This window comes from Hypomesus transpacificus, chromosome 23, assembly GCF_021917145.1.
Source record: "Hypomesus transpacificus isolate Combined female chromosome 23, fHypTra1, whole genome shotgun sequence".
Classification (NCBI taxonomy): Eukaryota; Metazoa; Chordata; class Actinopteri; order Osmeriformes; family Osmeridae; genus Hypomesus; species Hypomesus transpacificus.
In genome coordinates, this window is record NC_061082.1 from 13,426,331 (window position 1) to 13,439,368 (window position 13,038).

At 40.5% G+C, this 13,038-nt stretch overlaps 1 protein-coding gene across 12 annotated transcripts in view; it reads right to left on the reverse strand.

Moving 5' to 3' along the window:
* The window catches only part of stat4 (signal transducer and activator of transcription 4), a 114,954-nt gene that overhangs the window by 58,476 nt on the left and 43,440 nt on the right, over positions 1 to 13,038 (reverse strand). For all 12 annotated transcript variants that reach the window (XM_047046730.1, XM_047046741.1, XM_047046731.1 and 9 more), the window contains 8 exons: positions 4,467 to 4,552; positions 3,754 to 3,905; positions 3,120 to 3,278; positions 2,589 to 2,681; positions 2,177 to 2,236; positions 1,887 to 1,907; positions 1,279 to 1,372; positions 62 to 106 (listed from right to left, as the gene is read on the reverse strand). In XM_047046730.1, the coding sequence (XP_046902686.1) occupies positions 62 to 106; positions 1,279 to 1,372; positions 1,887 to 1,907; positions 2,177 to 2,236; positions 2,589 to 2,681; positions 3,120 to 3,278; positions 3,754 to 3,905; positions 4,467 to 4,552 (710 nt within the window). The remainder of the gene's footprint in view (positions 1 to 61; positions 107 to 1,278; positions 1,373 to 1,886; positions 1,908 to 2,176; positions 2,237 to 2,588; positions 2,682 to 3,119; positions 3,279 to 3,753; positions 3,906 to 4,466; positions 4,553 to 13,038) is intronic.

Below are 13,038 nucleotides of genomic sequence, written 5' to 3' on the forward strand. Positions count from 1 at the left end.
TATTCTAATGCAGAGAAATCTACATATTAATGCAAAGCATGAGAAGCTGCCTCATTCTCACCTCATTCCCCTTGGTTCCATTGATGACCTTCTTCTCTTTGAGCTGCTGTAGAAAGTAAATTTCTTTATATTAATTTCTCCATTCTGAACAGTGAAACAATGAAAATGAGAGCAACCCACAGTGTGTACATATCAATAAACATTTGATCTAAAATTATGATCATTCTTAAGACAACCCACCCATTATGAAACACTTACCGGAAATGCTACGTGCACACACAAAAAAAATGTTTTCTATTGAATTATTATTTCTATTGATTTTTTTCTATTTAGGGAGTCAGGTTGCTGACCGGTTAGAGAATCGGGCTAGTAATCTGAAGGTTGCCAGTTCAATTTCCAGCCAAACGAAGTTGTGTCCTTGGGCAAGGCACTTCATCCTACTTGCCTCGGGGGAATGTCCCTGTACTTACTGTAAGTCGCTCTGGATAAGGGTGTCTGCTAAATGACTAAGTGAAAGGCCGAATCCCAATACTCCCCCTTACCCCTTCCCCTTACCCCTAGCCCTGAGTTTACCCCTAGCCCTTGGCCCTCGAAACTGAGGGGTAAGGGCTACATATCCCTAAGAAATGGGACACCACTTGGTTACAGGTGCGACATCTAGCACGTATTGATATCTCCAAAGCAAGTAGTGTTATGCACTGATATTAAACGAAATTCGCTGCTAATGGAGTTTACTTAAAACTGTAGACATGCTAGTCAAAGAAATGCGGGACTGTTGTGCAATTCAGCACTGTAACAGCGTACCAAACTAGCGATTTTTAGAAATGTTTAAATTAGGAAAATGGTTGCAAATATATGTTCAGGACTGTGTACAACTCAAAACAAGTCATCATTTTTTTTATCGATTAATTAAGTAGAAAATATTAAATTTGTTGGACTCTGGATGATCTGGCTGCCATTGTTGCCGGTCGCGAAGTATTCACATAGCCCTAGGTTTCAAGTAAGCTACCGATCTTACTTGGTTTTAAGGGGTGTATACCCCTTAGTCTTAGCCCTACCCATAGCTAAAAAAAAGTATTGGGACACCACTAGCTCTCATGGGAATGCGCAAAACTAAGGGGAAGGGGGAAGGAGTAAGGGGGAGTATTGGGATTCGGCCTAAATGTAAATTCTGGCATATGCATATCAAAACGGTGGTTTGAGTAGCTTTACTGTATTTTTTATCCAACACTATTCTCTGGTAATGGATCGTAATGCAACAGGAGGGAGAGTTGTTACCAGATGTCTGAAGTCCACAGTGAGGCAACCATTAGAAGATTCTTCAAAATCCATGACTTTCATGTTGTTGGTCAGGATGAAGAATTGCCGATTTCTAAGACAAGGAGTTGTAATGCCATTGCGACTCATTTAATCAAAGTGTGAGAGCTTTGCCTAATACTTGAACACATTTGATCAAGTATGGCATGTAAGACCTTCCTTTCCTACTTCCATCCAGAACACAGGGTTCTATATGTTTATTGAATCAAAATGAGACTGTTGGTTTTCACGTCACTTAATGCTATCTTATACAATTTGATACAATCTGTATGGGTAAAAAAGGCTGTTGGTCTCAGACTCATTGATGTGGCAGCCCAAGAGCCATCAACATTTTTCAACTGGTGATTTATGTGCCAAACTTGACATTGGCTAGCTACTAGTTTAATGCAAATGGAAAAAACAACTTATTTTTCAATATTGTGTACATGTATTTATTTAACTGCAAAGAAACAAAACTTTGAATCAAAGGCAGATGGATACACCACCTGTCATTCTCAATCATCTATAAGCACTAGATGGAGTCCAAGACTACTTTATTTATTTTGAAACTCTGACTTGTTTTTACTCACACTCTGCCTGCAGGTAGGTCCCTGCAAACACAAACAAAGCATATTGGAGAGAGCGAAATTGTCTTGCTGTGTTGTTGTGTAATCAGTTGTAGAAAATATATCAGCCAAATCAACATTGTTACAACATTAAACTTTTACCATGGAACAGTGACCTTTTTATCATTCTGTTAAATTCATTGAATGAAACTACAGAATATAAAAGAAAAACAGTTTGGATTGCTTGTAATATACAAGCTATTTCCATGTAAACGGCTGAGTGAAAATGACCAAAATAAAAAAGGGGCACTTACTTATCGAATGTTGTCTTCATTTTTAGCTGATAATCAACCTCTGGGAGTTTAACAAGCAGTCTGAACACAGAACATTTGGAAAAAAGTAAAAAATGCTGTTGAAAAACACATGGAAATGTCTATATTCTTGGTATTGTTGCAGTTATAAAAACGTTTTATCCACATATAACAAGGGTTGAAGCGTCGCTCGTCAGTTGAGCTTCCTGCCAATGTCTTGCACACCAGGGTTGGAATTCAGGTCCTTTGACTTGCCAACTCAACGACCACCTCTTTAAAAACACAGCTTTAAACAGAGATGGACAGACGACTATCCCAATGCCGGCTCAACATCATGATGTCTGTCAGCCGTCGGTGATGGACTCACTCCTAGTTGCCTACTTTGAAGTTTAGGTAGCAGGATGTTGCTACATACCTGACTTTTGTGGAGAACTGTACACCAGTCTTGATGATAAGGGGTTTCTGAGGGTGAGTGGGCATACAAGGTTGCTTTTCTACCACCAAAGAGCTGTAAAAAAAATATCACTTAATAATACATTAATGGCCGGGTTTTCCAGATTCGTTAAGAAGCTCCTAACGCCAAGAGCTTCTTAGGAGCGTTCTAAGAACGCTGTAGAACGCTCTTAGAACGCTTCTAAGAAGCTCTTGGTGTTAAGAGCTTCTTAACGAATCTGGGAAACCCGGCCAATATTAGTAATCATTATTATTAGTCGCCACGTTTGACAACTACAGTTGATGAAACAGATCCGCAATTGGGGGTAGCCTAAGGCAGTAAGAAACAAAACAATTTTCATAAATAGGCTAGAGATGAATTAGCTGAGGAGTCAGATCCATCCCATTTGCTAAATGGGATCTTACATGTGTAGAAGTTAGTTGCATATAATGTATTTACCACACTCCTTTGTTAAATATTTTAAAAGTGCTGCTGTGTGGCTAGACTGATTACCTTTTAATGAGGTGGTAAATAAGGAATTTGACCTGTTCCTCCATCTGTGGTTTCTGAAGAGGGATGGGGTCACTCTCATAGGTCACTTTCAGGATAAGCTCACCTAGCTTGTCCAGTTGACGCTTGATCTGAAACAGACTCTGGGCCATCAAGGTAAACCTGATAGAGAGACAGAGAAAGAAAGACAGATAAAGATGGAGGGAGACAAAGACACATACACAGTACAGCTGTAGTACTAACATTTAAAAAACACAAGACTACAGATTACCACACACGGCAGATTAACAGGCAACCGACATAGGGCGGTCGACAAAATATGTGACACAGTCCAGCGAAAAGGGGCTGTTGTCGGCATTCCATATTGTCCGCTAGAAGCCAAAAACCTTTTTACAGCTTTCATTTTCTTGCATATTACAAAGTTCAAGTGTTGAAGAAGCCACTCAATATAATAATCAACATGTTAGGATCACTAAATACTTGTTCTTGTTTACCTAAGCTTCCAGTTGAGTTGTGGGCGCGTCATGTGATTTGCATCACGGTGCAGACCTTCCTAGGCTACTTATAGCGCGGTGGTATTAGCTGTAATGTTTCGTAATGTAATGTAATGTAAAGTAATGGATGATGAATATTTTACCAGCTCTGGAGCTGGTCCAGAGAGGTGAGCAGTGGTCCACCAATGCAAGCTATTTGTTGTCTTCGCCTCCAATCCATCAACTCAGGATTGAGTTGAGATCCCATTAGAAGCTCAATCTCTTTAATCATGTCCCTCATTTTAGACAGTATCTCCTGTTGGACAAATACAAATATTGCATATTTCTGCAACTACAGTTGCAGTGCAAGCTAGTTTAATAAAGTTTCTCTTTGAGAAGGCCTGTAATTCATAGCACTTATATGTTGTACTTTTTATATATATTGACTGCTCTTTATTAACTTTTTTAATAACCTGTTTAGCCCTGAGATTGCTTGACAATGAAGACTGTGCTTTAAATACAATTTTGAATTATTAATATATAATGTCAGTCCATCCGAAAGTACCCAATCAAACAGTAAAGGACATGGCTCTGTGTGAATAACTTAGCCTGTTTTATTAATAATTCATGAATATTTAAAAATCATTGATCTTAACCAGAACATCCTGAATAGGCAATGACTACATACAGTATCTTGACATTCGGATGTCCATTGTTTGATACCTCCGATTACGTCAACAATATCGGATTACATTTTGCTATGCTGGAAATTAAGTTTTGAAACTTTTTATGGCATATGTTATCATTTACCTAAAATGGTGAGTGTATAGGAGTGTAATGATGCAAATAATAATTTCTCCCTCTAGATTCAACATACCTTCCTCTTAAAGTCTAACCTGTTGAGCATTTCCTGGAGTTGTATCACTTCCTGTTCCATCACCTTTGTGTTCCTCTCAACAGGATCTAAAATACATAATACCAGGTATGACAGTGAGGAGCATATTAATGCATTTACGGTTCAGGACACACACACACCAATCAAAGGATCTGAGACAGTTTTCAGTAAATGTCCCCAAATAAATTAAGAGTTGTACAATAAGATAATAGGTTATCTAACTTGTTTAGCCATAGTATCCATAAGGACATTTAGGTATGCACCAATATATCTGGTTTAAATTATTTTAGGATATTTTAATTTTGGATTGTTTATCATCTTGGATAATAATAAGTCTGTGACTTATCATCAGTGCATAAGGGTGTTCCACAGGGGTCAGTGTTGGCCCCATCTATTCAGCATTTATATGCTTCCCCTCGGGCAGACTATTAGGAAGTATGGTCGTGGTTATCACTGCTATGCTGACGATCCACAAATCTACATCAGCACTTGCCCTTATATTAGCTGAACATCAGGGCTGGTATCATGATGGTACGCAGGGTGGTCTAGTTTGCAGTAGTTTGCTGCTGTGTGCTGCAGGGTTTTTTTGACAGGTGGATGCAGCATAACCTTCTGAAGCTTAAGTGTTCCAAAACTTCCGAAGAGCTCATGATCATTGGTACACAGCCTGTGTACAAATGATATAGGTACAGACTGGTGTACAGACAGATATGCAGAGGCACCACAGGTAAAAAAGCACTGTTTTGGCCAGGCCGTGTACCTCTCTCTGTAGTGGGGGTAGCCAAAGAGGTACTGAAAAGTGGTGATAAATGCCACAGAGGACATTTATGTAGTGAATCACCTGAACACAGCTCTGATGAGTCGACCTGCCTCAGTTAACCTCAGACTGGTAGCCAGAGTAGATTGCATCGACTTGGACTCTGTAAAACAACAATACCCAAAGCTGTGCGGTGTGCAGGGAAAAGTTCTCTCATAGGTCTGTGGACCAGACGCTAGGCATGCTGTCTGGTGCAAAGATATTCACAAAACTGGATGCCAACATGGGGTTTTGGCAGATCCCATTATCAAAAGACTGTGACCATTACACCACTTTTATCACCCCATGTGTGTGCTACTTCTTGGTGGTGACGGAAGTGACAGAAGTATTAAAAGGAGTCGTCTGCCACATGGACAACGTCCTTATATGGCGTTCCACACAGGTAGAACACGACACACGGGTGCATGCGGTTCTGCAGAGGGCACAGGTGGCTGGCATCACACTGAACACAGCCAAGTGTGAGTTCAGCAAAACCAAGGTGGCATTTCTCGGACACATCATCTCGGCAGAAGGGCTAATCCCAGATCCAGAGAAGACACGTGCTGTGCGTGAGATGGATCCGCCACACAACATCAGTGAGCTCAGGAACTTTCTGGGCATGGTGAATCAACTAGGCAAGTTTGTGCCCAACCTAACTGAAAAAGATAAAACTCTCAGAGACCTGCTGTCAAAAAAGAACATATGGTATTGGGGGCCTGATCAGCAGAGGGCATTCACCAGCCTCAAACAAGAGTTAGCGTCCACTCCGGTCCTGGAGTTATATGACCCAAACAATGAACTTAAATCTCAGCCGATGCCTCGTCGTTTGGGCTGGGCAGTGTACTCCTGCAGAAATGCCAGGGGACCTGGGCGCCGGTGGCATATGCATCCAGAGCGAACACAAGCACGGAGCAGCGCTATGCACAAGTGGAGAAAGAAGCACTGGCCCTGACCTGGGCATGTGAAAGATTTGGTGACCTCAACATCGGTCTCCATTTTGAGCTGGAGACAGCCCACAAACCCCTCGTGAGCCTGCTGGGTGGACAAGCACTGGATTCCCTCCCACCCAGAACACAAAGATTCAGGATGAGACTCATGAGATACTGGTACACAATCGTGCACGTCCCAGGGAAAAGCCCCACTACAGCAGACACACTGTCACGGGCACTGCTGAAGGATGTCGCAATGGCAGACAACAGCAGTGAAACACAAGAGCATGCTGCAGGGGTTGACCGGCAGGATACTTCGAAAGACACTGGTCAGGTGTCTCCGGAGTGGCTTCAGGGCACTCCCCAAAGTGTGAGAAGCAGGTCTGGCAGGTCTATCACAAAGCCAGATTGTCTGGATCTGTGAGTCTGCAAAAGAAAAAAAATATATATACTTAAAGTATTAGATACATACAAATCAGGGTGGTTCATTAATGTTAAGTGTTTTGAGGGTTTAAAGGGAGGTTAAATCCTGTTGTTTGTTAACTGTGTAGACTACTTTGTGTTCATTTGTTTTTTAAGAAGGCCTCAGTGAGTTCATATTCTTTAGTGTAATCCGGTCTCAATGTGAGTTCACAGGATAGAAGAGTGATAAATAGTACAGTAAAGAAATGTGTTATGGTCAGTGTTGGGAAAAACTGTAACTCCACTACTTGGAGGTAGCTAGTAATGTAACTCATTACCTTTTTCAATTAAATAGCGCAGTTACATTACTGAAATTTAAATGGGCTCGTTACTCGTTACTTTTTTCTTGCATGAATTCCCCAATTTCCTGTTTTTAATCGAACTTAAACAAGTTTACAGTGACGCAGTATATGAATGAATCACTCCGCATTTTAGACCAGCCCACACAATGGCCGACAGTTCGGACCGTGCAAGCTTTGTGTCATGGAATTATTATATCTACATTATTTTTCCCTTATATAAATATACTGGTTAGTGTAGTTTGTGTGCAGGTGCGAGAACTTTATCCACTGCGAAGAATAGTCATTTTAATCTTCACAAGCACCTATGTTATAGCCATTTCTGACTTTTTTTTTACAAAAGTTGCACTTGTCTTGTGGCCAAACGTAATACGCAGTTTTTTTCACATTTTCTGCGGTTATTTAGACTGAAAATCTGCCTAAATCTGCGGAATTCCGCTAACCTTCCTGTTCTTATGTCGGAGCGATCGAAGATGTTCCACAACATTTTGACGGCAAATATGGTCGATTGAATGTTGACAGACTTTGCAAAAAAGTATTGATCCAGCCTCATAAAGATCGGCTGAAAACTCCCTGGCCTCTCTCTTGCTGTAATTTGGGTCGATAATTGTTTCCTTTTCAATTCTTAGCATTTTTGGCTAACTTTTTAATAATAGAGACGTAATATGAGTTGAAAAGTGTATTTACATTTTGCCTCAGACCAATGCGAATCTACGGGTTTTCGTCGGAATTCTGCGCCCGCGTATTCCGTTTGGGCCTTGTTATAACATGTTTCTGTGGCTGGTTTATACATGGTAAAGGTGTTTTGTGAAGGTATTTATCCATTAGATTCCGTTTTCGAGACTTTCATGTCTTTTGATTGCTTTGATTTGCTTTTCAGGTCCTGAACAGCGTTTTCAATACATTTCCAATGTTTGCATGTAACTTCTGGCTGCCAATGTGATGTGATTGTTTCTACATTTGCATATTGTTTATATATTTGCATATTATACTATCATTCGATTGAACAAGAGAGTAATTGGTTAATTGGGCATTACGTTGAATGTTATAATGGCGGCACCTGGATGGCCCAGCAGAATGACTTGGTAGCCAAATGTTGGGCCTAGAGAGGTAACAGATACGGTTTTTGACCACCTTTCGGTATTATCTTTTCCTTTTTTAGTTTACTGTCGTTACCTTTGCTTTCTTGTATGAATCTACAACTCGTTTATGTTTACCATTTGGAACCAAATAAATTGATTGAATCAGAGGTGCGTAATCCACTGCCTGCTCTCTAGACCCACGGCCTTGACTGGATTTTGGAGAAACCATAGAAAGGCCCCCACAACCTACTAAAACAACACACTTCTACAAAGCTAATCGTGAAAGAACCCAGTGCTAGCTCCGCTGATCAAGCAGTCGGAGCCACTTCATCAAAACAGCCCGGGCTGGATTTTAAACAGTATTTCCAGTCTCTAAGCCAGGCAGAATTTAACAGACTGATTGCCAGGTATGATGTCAAGACATGCGACCTATGTCAACAGTTAAGTCCGTTGCCTTCAGGCAACTAATAAGCAACATACAATGATATAACATTTGACAGTTGTCGTGTCCCACACTGTGCCACTGCAACACTAAAATAGTAACTATAACTATCTGTGTGCGTTAATTTGATAATAGAAGCAGGGAATTAAAAGTAACGCAAACGTTACTTTCCCTTGAAACTAATTACTTTTCTATAAAGTATCTAGTAAAGTAATGCAGTTACTTCTGAAATAAGTAACTAGTAACTGTAACTAATTACTCATTTTCGGTAACGTTCCCAACACTGGTTATGGTAGACCAAATGTTTAACAGCAAGGCCGTAGCCATGGAGTCAACTTTGGGGGGACGAATTAAATGGTTTTTGATAATTTTGGACAGCGTGTGTGGTTGCCTGTCGTAGCGTAGCACATTTATATTTTTATTTCAATATATTGGGGGGGACATTTTGACTAGATTTAAATATTGGGATGTGTCCCCCCCAATAAATATTATGAATACGGCCTTGTTTAACAGTATATAAATGTGAGATTAAGAGTTTGATGCAACCTGGTGATAAATGATGGAGGTCACAGTCTATTGCTTTTCGGAAAGGGAAATGTGGCGTGATCTATAATAGGTGACACTGTCTGGGCACCAGGGGGCAGTAGCGGGGACTACTTAAGAACCTAACACGACAATATCCATCCCCACATAGCGCGTCTAACGTTAACTAGCTAGCTAGCTACCCACATACTAATGGGTTGTAAGCTAGAGCCAGCTTACTAAGGCTGTGGAAGAAATTGCGATTTCCTGTGTACTTACATTATTCACTAATCAATAGAACTAGTCATTGGATACTAGTTAGTATGTTCTCATGTAAGCTTGCTATTAATAAGAGTAGATTGTGTCTAGATTGTCATGACTTCAAGGAGAGCTCCAACTATGAACTCTCTAGTCTGAGTGGTCATGTGTTGGGAGCTGTGAATCTCTTTCTCTGAGACTGTTGTAACGTCATTACTGCCTGATTGTCACTATCTATGTTTACATTCTTGTGCCCTATAAAAAATGGTCCTCCGGTCTTCAGAGCAGAGAGAGACATGATTGAGACTTAAGCCTGGTGTTGTGTTGTCATTTTATTGTCAGAGGTCTGGTTTTCTCTCCCAATCTGCAGATTGATAAATACTTATTAAAATCCAGAACTCAACTGAACTTAGTCACTCCGTTTATGAAGAGACGGATAAAACACTTTATTCATCAAGGCTAACTGACAAGGTTACATTTGGCAAAGAGTTAGATTCATGGATGTGTTCGCCTTTGACAAGGCTCAACCTATATTCCCTCTCATATTTATTAGGTATTGGTTTTGTTAGTATTATTATTATTAGGATTCCTCTGATTGGAAAGTGACAACTTTGAGACGTGGTCTGTAGGGCAACTTATGGTCTAGTCCAGTGGTTCTCAACCTTTTTTCCACTGTGCTGCATTACGGTCCAAGTGCAAGTCTCACGGGCCACATTTGACGCGTACGAACACACCGGTGTGTTGAGAACTGGCTGGTCCCTGGAGCGTACCAACACACCGGTGTGTTGGAACGCGTCTTTTAAAACGTCAAATTTTGCTTAAAGGGGCGATTGACTGGGTTTTTGGGGTATTTCACATTGTTCCTTAAGGTCTCCGAATAGGGTTTGTTGGGTTGGTTGGGTTGAAAATGGCCCGGATGCTGTTATATGCACCCTGATAAATCCTCTGAAATGTTCCCGGGAAAAAACACTAGCTTTTCTCCTTTTATAGTATGCTCATTAATATTTAGATAAGCTGCGCGCTGATTGGTTGGTTTTCAACGAGTGAAGCTGGGGAGCAAAAATGCAACACGGCCAACAGCAGCACTCACTGAAACACCGAGGTTGGAGACTTGAAATAAAAACGCGCAAATAAATCTATTGTGTCTACACAACACTGTTTTCAACAGATTGACTGCATATCATTTGAAATGATAACATTACTTGTTTCCACTTCTGTTGTTGAAGCAAACTGGATTGACTTAGGTGGGTAGAACGTTAGGCTACAGCTTAGCAACCAAACCATATCGTGATTCAACTCGGCTTCAGTTAGCTAGCTCTAGATATCTTGCTGAAAAATAACCTGACAAAGATCAAACCGGACAAACATGCATTGTGAATTGTAGATTTACATAACACGGGTTATTTATTTGAATGAAACACAGTCAGGAATATGAAACAACGTTAGCCCCATTTCCAATAAACTAGGCTAAATGTTCACACATTCTACCTATGCTCTTGCGTTAACAAGCTTAACTAGTTTAGTCTACATGCCTAAAGTCTAGGTGTTACTAGTAACAGTTACTAGCAATGCTAACGTATCCTGTATCTAGCACCTGCCTTTCTCCAGTTCTTTCAAATAGATTATCTAGACAGGCGTTAGCAATAAGCCAGACTGCTGTTCGATTTCTGGCTATTTTTTCGGAAGCTTCCCTTCTAATGCCAACTACAGCTAGTCTAGCTAGAGTCGTTTAACGTGTGTAGAAACGTATTTAGCATTCTACCTATGCTATATACAGGACACGTTAGCATTTCTAATAACTGTTAGCACAACATCATACTGTCCTTACAGCTTGCGGTTGCAATGAGCATATGGTCAGAACAACACCTCTTTCCAGGTTCAGCTTCCTAGCAAATCCTGCTTGAAATTCACCAAGGTTGTCAAAACTGTCTTAGGTGAAATGTTCAGAGCAAATGAATGATTGAGTGTCAAACTTGACCGGGATCTTCTCATAGACAACAGCAGCCATGCCTGTTGAATGTTTGGCTCCTTGGGAAGACTGTGAGTGTTAGCCTTCCCTGTACAGCCTGGAACACAGCATTTACGACCGTGGTCCATTTTCAATATCCTTGTTATATTTCAAAACGTTCTTCTTTGTAATTCCTTATAAGTAGCCTACACAGAGCAGCGCGCAGATAAACTAGTATCGGAGATAGACGCTACCTCGGGCTGGTCTAGATGTAAATTTTGGGGTGTGACAAAGATACAGACCGGAGCCAAAAAGGGCGGTCCCCCGTCCTACGTCACACCGGTGGCTTTGTTGAAAAGCTAGCGTTTTACAGCAAAATTTTTTCTTTTTTAGATTTGTATAGGAAAGAGGTGTCAATGGACTTTGATTATCACTGTTCATTTTACCCACAGAACTGTTGTTATTCAACTATGACAAGGTAAAATCGGTTTAGCAATCAATCGCCCCTTTAAAAACACAATAGAGAGTTCAACATTAGCTTACATGTATATAATGAACATGTTATTATGAACAATAATGTATATTATGAACACTACCTTACCTTAACATATTAACCTTATCTTTATGAAAACGTTCAGACTATTTGGTTTAGCTAATGTTAGCTAACAGCTAACCAAAAAAAACTCACGCTTTACTTACGTCACCTAGTAAACCATAATATTATCAATTTTTCTTGACATGGCTATCACTTTCAACACACTTTACTAATGTATAACCAACCAGAGATCGAAATAATAGATATACATTTACAAATATGCATCCAAAACATTCGACAAGCGTCTGTCTTTCATCTCGTTTTGAGCTACTAGAGGCCATCTTTGATTTTTGGGGGTTTCCGGCAACAAATATGACCCTTGATGATGTACCATTTGACCCCGTACACTTCAGTATTTTCTCGTGAAAAGAGTAGGTTTTCTCGTTGATCCTTTGACACCCACAATGCATTGCGTACTGACCAAAAAACATGGCAGCCTACATTATCGGTAATAGCCAAGTTAGCTCGTCGACAGCTACACTACGATAATATATAATATCCATTCACTATGGATTCACTTGAGTGAATGTTTGAAAATCGGAACAGTAATGATAGAACTAAGTTATTTGAATACATATTTTAATACGTTAAAAAACCCACACCAACATGTTTCTTAATTTTTACCACAGTATCATTTCACTCATTTCAGGTACATGTCCAGGAAAGGGTACAATCTTGTCATTGTCAATATCATTAGCACACAGCTATAAAAAACATCACACCGAAATCTAAAACCTTGATGCTGTGTAGGGGAAGGCAAGGCTTCTGTCAACATATCAGCAAAAAGGTACAGCATGTTTGAGTTGTGTGATGTACTGGCTATATTTAGGACATGATCCTTTACACAGGATCCACTATGGATATCCAGGATCATGAAGGGCTTGGGATTTCTGGATCTGTTGTCATGACAAGTCAACTGGCATTTTTTTGTCATCATATACTTACAGTACACAATGAAACGTTCTTCCAAGACCTAGACATAACCTACACAACTACAACAACTACAACAGCTGCTCCTGGCATTCTCTAATCCCTGCTCTCCTCTCTGTCCCCCCCCCCACACATTCCCTGTGGTGTGGGGGGTTTGAGCTGTCAGGACCTGCTTGGTCGTCGGTCTGCCAACGCTGAACCAGGTCGTCACCCGGAATCCAGTCTCCATGACGGCCAACAGCGAGTTTCCCGGTCCCATCCAACGTCTATAAAGCCGAACAATGGATTTTG